The 13,519-nt window shown below is 44.1% G+C and overlaps 1 protein-coding gene across 5 annotated transcripts in view; it reads left to right on the forward strand.

Moving 5' to 3' along the window:
• Nucleotides 1-13,519, forward strand: part of LOC125175565 (uncharacterized) — a 53,086-nt gene that overhangs the window by 10,816 nt on the left and 28,751 nt on the right. For all 5 annotated transcript variants that reach the window (XM_047876230.1, XM_047876231.1, XM_047876229.1 and 2 more), the window contains 3 exons: nt 3,151-3,299; nt 6,009-6,149; nt 6,547-6,677. In XM_047876230.1, coding sequence (XP_047732186.1) covers nt 3,151-3,299; nt 6,009-6,149; nt 6,547-6,677 — 421 coding nt within the window. The remainder of the gene's footprint in view (nt 1-3,150; nt 3,300-6,008; nt 6,150-6,546; nt 6,678-13,519) is intronic.

Here is a 13,519-nt window from a genome sequence, read left to right on the forward strand (position 1 = left end):
ACGGGAGTGGGAGAGGTGCAGAAAGAGAGGGGGACAGAGGATCCTGAGTAGGCTTCGCAATGGCAGAAGTGGAGCTTGAATCCATGAACTTACTAGGTCATGATCTGAGCCAAAGTCGGCTACTTAACCGACTGCCACCCATGTGCCCCTAAGATGGTAAATTTTATTGTGTATTTGACCACAATTAAAAATAAATTTCAAAAAGTAATCTTAAATACAGAACCAGAATTTTTAGTTGTTTTTATTAAAAGGGTCAGTCCATTTAAGCAGGAATAGAATGCTGTCCATCCATGCATATTAAAAGTGATCGTTAAAAAAAAAAGGTGATCCTTAACAGTTCTTTAAAATGTAACCCTCTTGGTCACCTGGAGGCTGCTGAGGAATTCTGTGGTAGATGGCTGTGGTCTTGCCCACAGCAGTACTGGTGCCCCAGGGAGTGACACTGTAAACCACTGGCCAAGATCTTTAGGACGTGGTCAAGAGCCTATTTTGCACAGACCAGTGTTACCATAGGCAGTGACATGCCACATTTCCTCCTTGGTCAGAAACACAGCTTGAGAAATCCAATCCAGCACTTAAACTAGGTGTTTTCTCATTAGAGAGGCCTCAAGCACCAGCTCTCTATAGTTAAGGCTGCAAGGGCTTTTATATTCTCAACCGACATATAAATTTGGAATGTTATCTCTGACCAACATGTCATTACCTCAAGAAACCCTAAATCCTCCAAACCCCACCAAAGCCTCTTTTAGGTTTAAATGCTGAACTGAAGAAATCCTTAAGTTGTGGTGATTCTAATTGCTAAAAGGTGGCCTTTGTGATTTATAGCTTTAAATACCTTCTCCAGTTAGGTAGGGATTTAATTGTCACTGGAATCCTGTTACCACAAGGAATGGCCTTCCCATAGATCTCTCCATTCAGGAGACCGAGAGAACTTGAGATGGTTCCAAATGTTCATGTGTTGCCCCCGGTCCTGTGGCTTCACCATGAAAAGCACCTCATTGCTGAATTTACACAGTCTAGTTCTGCGTAGACCTCTAAATGCTAATATCTGGGGACACCTGGGTGTCTCGGTCAGCTGGGCATCCGACTTCATCTCAGGTCACGATCTCAAGGTTCATGAGCTCAAGCCCGACGTCGGGCTCTGTGCTGACAGCTCAGAGCCTAGAGCCTGCTTCTGATTCTGTGTTTCCTCTCTCTCTGCCCCTCCCCTGCTCACAGTCCCTCTCTCTCTCTCTCTCTCTCTCTCTCTCTCTGTCTGTCTCTCTCAAAAATAAACATTAAAAAAAAAAAAATCTTTTTTTTTTTTTTTTTAAATTTTTTTTCAACGTTTATTTATTTTTGGGACAGAGAGAGACAGAGCATGAACGGGGGAGGGGCAGAGAGAGAGGGAGACACAGAATCGGAAACAGGCTCCAGGCTCTGAGCCATCAGCCCAGAGCCCGACGCGGGGCTCGAACTCACGGACCGCGAGATCGTGACCTGGCTGAAGTCAGACGCTTAACCGACTGCGCCACCCAGGCGCCCCCAAAAAAAATAAATCTTAATATCTGTAATAATGGCTATCACTTGTTTAGGAGATAATTTATTATAATTTTGCCTAATTGTAAGAAGATTGGCATAGTGATAGTTCTTTACTAAAAAAAATACAACTGTTACAGGATTTTTTTTTACCTCAATACCCAGGATTCCTTGTCGCTTTGAGGAACGAAGAAGGGGACACAGAGTAAAATGAGCAGCAGGCAAAAGTATAAGATCAGAAAGTAAGAATAGTAGGAAAGCTCTTTTTGCAGAGAGGGAGCATTTGAAAATAAATACCCCCAACTATAGGCAAGGGTCTTTGTTTTTTAAGGTTTTGGTCAATGCCCCCTCCCCTTCCCCCTTGTTCCTTGTCAGGTTCCACCCATACCTGGCTGGATAGCTCTAGGTGCTGGGCTGTCCATTCCAGATTGGCTTCATTCCATTGTGCGAGGAGTCAGAGCGGTCTTACTGTCCCTCAGATAACATAAATTTTATGGTTTATTTAGTTTCGTTAGGTATTTTGATTGTCCAATTCCTGAGGGGAACCTGAAGGGCAGTAGGTGGTGTTTGTTACATTCTTAAGAGGAACTTTATGCCTGAGTGAGTTTGCTGTGGTCAGATACTCCCAGCATTGTTCCAAAATATGTGTTTTTACCCCACCCAGGGACCTCAGGTCCTAACCTTTCCTTCTCTGCCTATTTTATCCTATCTCCCTATCATACAACCATAGGAAAATAAATTTGTTGGTTAGAGTATCAACATCTGTATTAGTCTGCTGGGGCTGCCATAACAAAGTACCACAGATTGCAAGGGTTAAACAACAGAAATTTCTTTTCTCACAGTTATGAAGGCTTAGAAGTCTGAGCTCAGGGCGTCAGCAGGGTTGGCGTCTTTGAAGGCCTCACTCCTTGGCCTGTAAATGGCCACTTTTTCCCTGTGTTTTCATGTTGCCTCCCTCTCTATACGTGCCTGTGTCTAAATATCCTTTCCTTATAAGAAAGTCAGTCATATTGGGTAAGAGCCCACCCTAATGACCTCATTTTAAATTCATACCTCCTTGAAGACCCTTTTTCCAAATGCAGTCACATTCTGAGGTACTCGGGGGTAAGACTTCGGCATATGAATGAGGGGAATGACGCAATTCAGCCCACAGCATCTAAAAAGATATGCTGCAGTATATCTCATCACAGAGCGGCATTTCCCATTTAATTCTTCATAGTGTGCCTTTAAAAAATTTTTTTTAACATATACTCATTTTTGAGAGACAGAGAGAGAGAGAGAGAGCATGAGTGAGGGGGAGGCAGAGAGAGAGGGAGACATAGAATCCGAAGCAGGCCCTAGGCTCCGAGCTGCCAGCACAGAGCCCTACGCGAGGCTTGAACTCACGGACCGCAAGATCATGACCTGAGCCAAAGTCGGACACTTAACCAATTGAGCCACCCAGATGCCCCTAGAGTCTTCCTTTTAAAGGGAAATTATTTTATCTTCAGGTCACTTTCTCCTTGGACATTGGAAAGTTGTGTTAAAGGCAAAAATGTTGGGGTAATTAACGTAATCAACTTTTAAGAAACATTAAAACACAGAGCGTATTTGTCTTCATTGTGTAAGCCCTTTCTCACCTCACGTTCTTAGGCTTCACTTCTGGAATTGAAGGGGCGCGCCACCTGCGCATTTACCACCCTGGAACTCATTGACTGCAGGATGGATCTGTGGTCTCTGCAGAGACTGGGCAGGGCTCTGCCATGCAGCTATTTGCATTCTCTTGTCCTGGATTACTGCAGGTGAGTTTGGAAGGCAGAGTTCCTTCAGGGCTCTGACTGCTGAGGGAGGCAAAGGTAAGGAGCTCAGAGTCCTGGTTCCTTGTGGCTCATCAGGTCATCACAACTCAAAAATCTTCTTAGAACTAATGTTTCTGAGTAAATGTCAGGGTTCTCAAAAGGATTCTTCCTTCCTCCCTCCCTCCCTCCCTCCTGCCCTTCCTTCTTATTCATTTATTCTTTTAACAAATATTTATTGATGGCCTGTTTTTGCAAGACACTGTGCTCAGTGCTAAAGAAGATACAAATATATATAAAGCAATGCCACTGTCCAAGGAAGTCCTCTGTATAGTGGAAGAGAGGAGATATGCTCTTGATTATGTATAATGGAAGGTAGATCACAAAGGATGTCCGTATAAATTTTTTTTTATTATTTTTTACAGAGAAAGAGAGCACATGTGCATGGGGCAGAGGGACAGAGGGAGAGGGAGAGAGAGAGAGAGAGAGAGAGAGAGAGAGAGAGAGAGAGAGAATCTCAAGCACACTCCATGCTCAGTATGGAGCCCTACATAGGTCTCAATCCCATGACCCTGGGATCACACCTAAGCCAAAATCGAGAATCAGATGCCCAACCCACTGAGCCACCGAGGTGCCGGGTTTGTATAAATTTTAGTCGTGGTTTGGATAAGGGAAACCATGATTCCCTAAGGGACAAGTCATTATTCACCAGCAGAGGAGGTGGGAGGAGAGGTGTGGTGCTAGGGAAGAAAGAGGAAGTCTTTCGAGGGCTATGGCACCAGGCTGTCAGGAGAGAGTCAGGGAGCAATAATAATAATGATAATACCAGCTAATTTTTATTGAGCGCTGTGTGCCAAGTACAGCACATGGATTATCTCATTTATTCTCCCGACAATAGATAGATATATACCGTTACATATGGACGTATGATATATGACAGATGTTTATCATTTCTATCCCTTGACTATAGATGAGCAAAGACTCAGGGGATTAATTGGCTTGTTCCAGGCATTCACCTCTTAGGGATAGAGCCTAGATGTGAATCTAGCTGGCTGAATCGGAGCCCGCTTCTGATCCGAGATACTAGATTGCTGGGGGGTCTATAGTTTGCCATCCGTAAATAATTTTAAGCTGCTTGTGTGATGCGGGGTAGGTCCTGCAACCTCTCTGACCTATGAGGTGATCTTGTCCACTTCCCAAGTCTTTGATTCTGTGACTCTTCTTCTGGAGCCAGGTAGGGTCCTGTACTCAGAAGGCCAGTGGGCTGTGAAGTGAAAGAGATGATTCGTGCCTGACAAATGGAACCACAGCGACACAAAGGCCCCTTTAAAGAACTAGGGTCTTATTAGGGCCCTGGTGGTGACAGTGGACAAGTCTCCAGCAAAAGCTGAGGAGAAGGACTATCTCTGGAGGTTCTCCATGTTTCTGAAAAGCTTGGAGGAGCCTGAGTCAGGGTCTCCTAACACAGGACAGCAGAAAGCCAGTGTCCTCAGGACACCCTGCAGTGACTGAAGACCAACTTGGGAGTCTCCCAGCTTCCTGCACTGTACTAGACACACCCAGCCCCGCTGCTGAGACCCCTGTAGACTCCAGCTCCTCCACTGGTGGGGAGAGAGAAGGAAGAAAGAGGGAATCCTCCTCTTTAGAAAACACCATATTTTAATTGTTGTTTAATATGTTAACACCATATTTTAATAGTTGAAATCCTGCTGCTGCCAAGACACCTGGAGTTGTCAGTGTTGGGTGGTTGGGAATCACCACTGGTGAAATGGCAGGTTACTGAGGGACTGGAGTTCTTTCCTCCTATTTTCCCTGAGGCTGTGAAGTCCACCAGGCAGGATGTCCTTCTTTCTCATACACAGCTACACCCCCACACCCACCACGGTAGTCGCCCACCGTAATTACTTATTGGATAAACTAGTAAATTTAAGAAGTTGTTTCTGTTAATACGATTCACCTTATTGGAAAGGTCATCCCTTGACATTCCAAATTCCCTGGCATGATGCTTGTGCCTTCTCTCTGCAAACTCCAAGGACTGGGTGGCACAAGGCGAGGAGCAGCATGAGGCCAGGAAGGAGGGGCAAGAGGTTGAACTTTCCTGAACCTGCTCTGGACATACTTTTTTTTTTTAAATTTTTTAATGTTTATTTTTGAGAGAGAGAGAGAACACAAGCAGGGGGGCACAGAGAGAGAGGGGGACACAGAATCCAAAGCAGGCTCCAGGCTCTGAGCTGTCAGCACAGCGCCCGTCACGGGGCTTGAATCTACAAACCATGAAATCTTGACCTGAGCCAAAGTCGGACGCTTAACTGACGGACCACCCAGGCGCTCCTGCTCTGGACGTACTTTAAAAGGCTCCCTTCTTACACAGCCTCCTGCTGCTGGAGTCTTCTCAGACCCCTCCACTCCTGTCAGCTGGGCAATCTCTCCTGTCTTCAGGAGCCAGAGCTTGCTCTCCATCTGCTCCTTTGGGTATTTCAAACCATGCTCTGCTCCCTTTGCCCACGAGTCAAACTCTGGGTCCCCCTTCCTCCACATGCAGGCTGTCCCCATCAGTCACCCAGCCCACCCCCGTAGCCACCCCGGCTGTGGAAGCCCAAAGTGGGGGTTGACAAAATCTGATCTGCCTTGGGGGGTCAGGGAGTGCCTTAAAATGAATAATCCAACAGGTGACATAGGTTTTAAAAGTCACTATTTGTTCCCATTTCTTTCTAGATTTGGAAATGAAGAAATTGAGAGTATTTTCTCAGGCCTGGAGAACAACCAAAGGCTTCAAGTCCTCAGTCTGCGCTACTGTGGTCTGGGGCCACAAAACGGGGCACAGCTGGGCTCCATCATATGCCAGAGCTCCATTTGGTGAGACGCGTCCCCTGCTCCCCTCCTGCTTCTGGCTCTGTTCTGTCTTGAGTTGTAGAATCAGCTTGTTTACAGAGTCTACGAACCCATGAATTCCCCTGAGTTTTCATGATGTTTTTAGTCATCTTTTTCTACTGTCTAGTTACTTTTGTTTTCTTTTTCTTAACTGCAAGAGAAAGATCCTTTAGTTACATTTAAGAATCAAGGGTAACATGCTAAACGCATATCTTTGGCCCGATGACATGGTCATTAGGTCTATTTTTGACGATGTGGTCTGCTATCTATTATGATTATTTATTATTTTGTAACCAGGTCTATTATGAGGTAAGACCTCAAATCCAAATTTGAGGAAGTGAAAATAATATCAGGTGAACAGTGTATTTCACCTCTTCCCCAGTGAGCTGCACCTTGATGGCAATTACTTACAGTGTTCTGGAGCCCTGGCTCTCCTCAGACCCATAGCAGAGTACGCAGAGATGCAGGGGAAAGACCAGCCAGACACCAGGAACTCCCCTCAGCAGCTGCAGGGTAAGTGCTGGGGGACTTCACTCAACACTCTTTGGGACCACCTAAAGAAGGAAACTGCTTTGTGATTAAAGTGACCTTTCCTTGGGTGCCTGGGATGACTCAGTCGGTTAAGTGTCCACCTTTGGCTCAGGGCATGATCTCATGGTTCGTGAGTTCAAGCCCCATGTCTGGCTCTGCGCTGACAGCTCAGAGCCTGGAGCCTGGTTCGGATTCTGTGTCTCCCTCTCTCTCTCTCTCTGCCCCTCCTCGCTTGTTCGCGCGCTCTCTCTCAAAAATAAGCATTTTTTAAAAAGGGACCTTTCCAGTGGTCAGTGGAAATTCTTCTTCCTGAGTATGCATGAGAGTAGAATAACGGACCCCCAACAATGTCTTTGTCCTCAGAACCTGTGTTGGTGTTAACCTCACATGGCGAAAGGGACTGTGCAGATATAATAAAGTTGAGGACCTTGAGATGGGGGCTTACACTGGATCATATGGGTGGGTCTGGTGTAATCAGGGGATCTTTGCAAGAGGGTGGCAGGAGGGTCAGAACCAGAGAGGAGGAGCCATGGAAGGAAAGGTTGGAGTGATATGAGGAAAGGGCCAGCAGCCAGGAAATGTAGGTGGCCTCTAGGATCTGGAAGGAACAGGGCAACAGGTTCTTCCCCAAAGCCATCAAAAGTCACGCAGTCCCCCAACACCTTGACTGTGAGACCCATTTTGGACTTCTGACCTCCAGAACTGTAAGGTAATACACTCCTATTGTTAGAAGCCACTAAGTTTATTGTTGTTCATTATAGCAGCAGTGGGCACTTGTACAGCATGTTAATCAGAACTCTTTCAGTTAAAAGGGAAAGCAACCCAAACGGAATTAAAGGTAAATAGGGGTTTATTGGCTCACATAACTAGATGTTCATAGCTACCTTCAGAGATAGCCGAGTTCAGGGGCTCAGACCATGTCACCAGGAGACCCTGAGTTTGCTGCTCTCGACTCTACTTCCCTTCCGAGGGTTGGCCTTCTCCCCCGGTGCAGCCAGCCTTCTTCTGCATCTGGCTTGTTGACATGTCTACCAGCTGTCCCAGGGCTATAGCATCATGACTTATAATCAGCCAGAAAGTGTGACCCTCTGTCTTCCAGTGACTGTGGGTTAGATCCCACAGGAGGACTCGCACTGGCCACATACATACCTCCTGGACCAGTCCCTACAGCCCAGGTCATGATAAACCGTAACTGGCCGGGACTGACCACACACCCCGTTGGGGGAGGGGTGGAGCACAGGAACAGCAGCCAAACAAGAATCACACCATTCACAGAGGGGGTGGGGGGGTGGGAAGTGACAGTCCCCCAAAGAAGTAAACAGATAAGGACAGATGCCGGACAGACAGGAACAACAGCTGCTTACTCCCTTAATAGATCCCTAATATGCATATTTATGACATGTTTTAAAGCTGACTACCTTTGGGGCACCTGGGTGGCTTGGTCGGTTGAGCGTCCAACTTCGGCTCAGGTCCTGATCTCACGGTCCACGGGTTCGAGCCCCGCGTCAGGCTCTGTGCTGACAGCTCAGAGCCTGGAGCCTGCTTCAGATTCTGTGTCTCCCTCTCTCTCTGCCCCTCCCCTGTTCATGCTCTGTTTCTCTCTGTCTCAAAAATAAATAAACGTTAAAAAAATTTTTTTTAAATAATAAAGCTGACTACCTTTAGTCATTGGTAACAGAAACTATACCAAGTGGCTAATAGCACAGCCTTAAAGTCAGGTCTGGGTTCAGATCCTACCCCAGCTGTGCATTAGTTTGGGCAAATTATCAAATTGATCTAACTTTAGCTTTTTCAGCTACAAAATAAACATAATGATAACCACCTCATAGTGTTTAATGAGGAATAAGTGGTATAATGTAAGGCAGTTAATTTGACATGATGCCTTGCACATAGTAAGTACTTAAGGGATATTAATTATCATCATTACCATCCTCATTATTATAGCAACAACAACCTTTTCCCAGGAGAGTAAACTTGAGGCATGTTGGTGAACATAGTCACTTTACTTGCCTAAAAAAATGAAGATGAAAAGCTCAAGGCCAATGTCCGGCATGGGGACAATAGTTAATAACACTGTATTGTATATTTGAAAGTTGTGAAGAGAGTAGATCTTTTTTTTTATTAAAAATGTTTTTTTAATGTTTTATTTATTCTTGAGAGAAGGAGAGGCAGAGCATGAATGAGAGAGGGGCACAGCAAGAGAAGGAGACACAGAATCTGAAGCAGACTCCAGGCCAGGCTGTCAGCACAGAGCCTGATGTGGGGCTCGAACTCATGAGCCGTGATATCGTGACCTGAGCCAAAGTCAGACGCTCAACCGACTGAGCCACCCAGGCGCCCCGTGAAGAGAGTAGATCTTAAATTCTCATCACAAGAAACAAAATTTGTGACTCTGTGTGGTGATGGACAACTACCTTACTGTGGTGAATGTTTTACGACGTATACAAATATCGGGTCATTATGTTGTACACCTGAAGCTAATATAATGTTAGATGTTAATTTTATCTCAGTAAAAAAAAGTATTCACTGACTTGTGCTATTAAAAAAAAAAAAAAGGAACTGGGCACCTGCGTGGCTTAGTTAGTTAAGCATCCGATTCTTGGCTTTGGCTCAGGTCATGATCTCACAGTTTGTGAGATTGAGCCCCGCGTCGGGCTCTGTGCTGACAGTGCAGGGCCTGTTTGGGATTCTCTCTGCCTCTCCTGAACTCTCTCTCAAGATAAATAAACAAGCTTTAAAAAAAATAGGGGCGCCTGAGTGGTTCAATTGGTTAAGCGTCCAACTTTAGCTCAGGTCATGATCTCACGGTTCGTGAGTTCAAGGCCTGCCTCGGGCTCTGTGCTGACAGCTCAGAGCCTGGAGCCTGCTTTAGATTCTGTGTCTCCCTCTGTCTGCCCCTCTGCTGCTTGCACTCTCTCTCTCGCATTGTTTTAAGAATAAATAAATTTAAAAAAATTAAAAAAATTTTTTTGATAAAAAATAAAGAGAGCTGAAGTAAAGGCCACTTTGTGGAAGTGAGTGCAAAGAACTTGTAACTGTGGGAGATTTGTAAATACAATAGTTATCCTCCATTTAGGAACTTTCATGATATCAGAATTATATAGGTTATTTGTTGAATTTGATAATTCAGTCAACCCAATAAATATATAGAAGGGACCTGGAAAACAGTGTTTGTTATCCAAGTATTACTTTCCCTCTGCGATTTTTACCACCAATCCTGTAAAAGGCCACAGTCCTATTTATGAAGTCTTCTATTATAACTTCAGGCCTAGATAACCAAGTGAATCTGTGCTTTTTAAGAAAAATAATTGGAAATATTGGGATTGGGATTGGCATGTGGCAGGCAGTGACAGGTATGAGGTGTGGGATTGGAAAGGCAAAAAAAATAACAAGAATGTGGAGAGGGGAAAATGTGGAGATTTCCTTTTATGGTTGTTCTAAGTGGTTTCTGATCAAAGGGGCATTAAGGCTTGATTTTAAAGGTTCTGGATTTCTTTTCCCAGAGACCAAACAAGCCAGGGTCAGAGCTGACCTGAGAGAGTGCCCGCCCTGTCATTCTTCACAGCAACCTGGGACAGGGTGGAAACTGCTCCAGCTGGGCCAGGCCTGCAGTCAGCGGTCAGCACGCAGAACCTCTTTGAAGTTCCTTTCATTATTCATTCACTAGAACCTTAATTTTTAGGCAGGTAAACTGGTACCTTTTAGCTATTCTGCATTCTTTGGGTAACTGTATTAGACTGCCCTGCACTGGCTGCGGTAACAAAATAGCACAGGCTGCGTGGCTTAAACAAATTTTTTTTTGTTTAATTTGCACAATTCTGGAAGCTCGGAGTCCCAGATCAAAGTGCTAGCTGATTCTGATCCTGGTAAGAGCTCTTTTCCTGGCTTGCCAAAGGCCACCCTCTTGCTGTGTCTTCACATGGCTGTCCTTAGGTGTGTGCAAGCAGACAGAGGGAGAGACAGAGCTCTCTGGTGTTCCTTTAGTGAAAACACTAATGCTGTCTGATCAGAGTCCCACCCGTGTGACCTCACTTAACCTTAATTACTTCCTTAGAGGCCCCATCTCTAAATACAGCCACACTGGGGGATCAACATATGAATAGTTGGGGAACACAAATATTCAGTCCATAGCAGTAACATATGCACCAGCACAGAGTAAAAGTACCTTCTATTTCAAAGCTGGATCGTTAGACCTTTGCTCAGACAAATTTGGTTTTCCCATCTTAATTTCACTTCTTTGCCAGCAGGATAGTCATAAATGAAAAAAGAGGCATAGGAGGCAAAAAAAAAAAAAAATTAAAGAATATTACCAGCTCTCTCCTGGCCACAGATGGGTATTGAAACCAAGCCCTGCCACACCAAAAACCTGATTCTTGAGCAGAGGAACCTGGCACACCACCCCCCAAAACAATCTCTGTGTTAGCACATCCTGCCAGATCCCTGGGACTGCCCTGGTCCCTGTCCTTTACAGCTCTTGTCTGGAAACAAGGGTGCTATAGACTGATGTTATGTGCCCCCCCACATTCATATGTTGAAGTCCTAATCCTTGAGGTGATGGTTTAGGAGGTGGGGCCTTTAGAAGGTGATTAGACCATGAGGTTGAAACCCTCATGAATGGGATTAGCGCCCTTATAAAAGAGAGCCTACGGGCGTCTGGGTGGCTCAGTCGGTTGAGCATCCGACTCTTGATTTAAGCTCAGGTCATTATCCTAGGGTCTTGGGATCAAGCTCCACATCAGACTTTGTGCTGAGCGTGGAGCCTGCTTAAGATTCTCTCTCTCTTTCCCTCTCTCTGCCCCTCTCCCCAACTTGTGCTTTCTCTCTCTCTAAAAAATAAAAAAAAAAAGAATAAAAATTAAAAATTAAAAAAAAAAAAAAAAAGAGTGCAGAGAGCTCCCTCGCCTCTTCTGCCCTGTGAAGTTATAACGAGAAGACAGCCATCTATGAACCAGGAAGCCGGCTCTCGCCAGACGCCAAATCTGTCAGTGCCTGGATCTTGGACTTCCCAGCCTCTGGAGGTGTGAGGAATAAATGTTTGTTGTTTATAAGTCACCCAGTCCACAGTATTTTGTTATAGTAGACCAAATGCACTAAGACAGAGAGAGGGTACGTGAAAACCGCAGTAGGTGTGTTTGGGAGGTGTGGATTGTTTGAAAGAAATGTCCAGATTCTGAACTTTCATAAGGATCCAGTACTTGTGGTTAATATACTTTGTCACAATCTTTCTACTTTGCGAGGGAAAGGCATGCTTCTCTCACATCCAGTATCTTAGCAGACGTTATTTTCCCTAGGGTATGTACCAAAAGCAGAGACAATTCAAAATATTAGTGGAAGTGTTGAGAAAGTGAATGACTGTAGTCAGTGACATGCCAGTTTTTAGATCCCACGTGGCTTCCGATTTTTGGTTTTAACAAAATTGAAGGAGGATTTAATCAAGCTATCAATTGACAGATCATCACAAATATTTTTTATTTTGATCAACCGCTGTGTGATATTTAGCCTATCATACAGGAGTTCAAAGAACTGAATAATACTGCTGTGATAAAACTCCTTCTAGGATTACCCAATTAAATTTGAATTTTAGATGGAAAACATGTAATTTTTAATAAGTATATCCCATGCAATGTTTGGGATATACTTAACTAGAATAATTATTCGTTGTTTACCTGAAATTTAAAAGTCAATTGTGGGGGGGGGGGGGCGGGGGTGCCTGGGTGGCTCAGTTGGTTAAGCATCCAGCTCTTGATTTCAGCTCAGATCATGATCTTGCAGTTTGTGAGATCGAGCCCCGTGTTGGTTTCTGTGCTGATTGCATGGAGCCTGCTTGATATTCTCTCTCCGTCTCTCTCTCTGTCCCTCCCCTGCTAGTGCTTTGTCTCTGTCTTGCTCTCTCAGAATAAATAAATAAACATGAAAAAGATTATCAAAAAAATAACAATTCAACTGAGTATCCTATATGTTTGGGGGGACAAAAGAGGTTAAATCTGGCAACCCTGTTTTATCCCCATATATGTGAGTAAGATTTCTCAGTATCAGAACTATAACAATGAAAAATAGAAATAGCACTGATGCTGAAGTCTGCCTCATGTTAGCAGTAATATTCTTTAATGAATACATGAATTAATTATAAAAGCAAATAAAACAGCATCCATCTCATAAGAGAGGCATTCAATAAAATTTTATTTCTGTATTAGGATTTATCAAAATGTATAAAATGTATATATTATACTAATCAGTTTTATACTTCTAAAATTGATTAATAACTGCAGAATACATTTTTAATGCCTTAGAGTTTTATAATCCCAAGATATTTAAAAATTTTAAATACCCGTAAATGTAGTATTTTTATTCCAGAGAAGTATAACAGGATGAAATCGAAAAGACTTGCAAATACAAAATTCAGCAGAGTAAGTAGAATGAAAATACGAGTGAAAACATAAGAGGAGCACCTGTATGGCTCAGTCAGTTGAGCATCCAACTTCAGCTCACGTCCTGCCTGATCTTGTGGTTTGTGAGTTCGAGCCCTGCATCGGGCTCACTGCTGTCAGCGCAAAGCCTGCTTCAGATCTTCTGTCCTCTTCTCTCTCTGACCCTCCCCTGCTCATGTTCTCTCTCTCAAAAATGAATAAAAACATTAAAAAAAATTTTTTTTTAAACACAAGAGTAAAAGGGAATGATGTAAAATTTTCAACCACTGAAGAAGAATCTGCTCACATTTTGGGTTGTTTGGGATTTCTTAATGGATGATGATAGATACCAAATTGCTGGGAATTTAGATTCCACCGGATACACTTAAGAGAGTGGTGTAACAGATTTTATTTTTA

The sequence above is a fragment of the Prionailurus viverrinus genome, chromosome C2 (assembly GCF_022837055.1).
Source record: "Prionailurus viverrinus isolate Anna chromosome C2, UM_Priviv_1.0, whole genome shotgun sequence".
NCBI classification, from domain to species: Eukaryota; Metazoa; Chordata; class Mammalia; order Carnivora; family Felidae; genus Prionailurus; species Prionailurus viverrinus.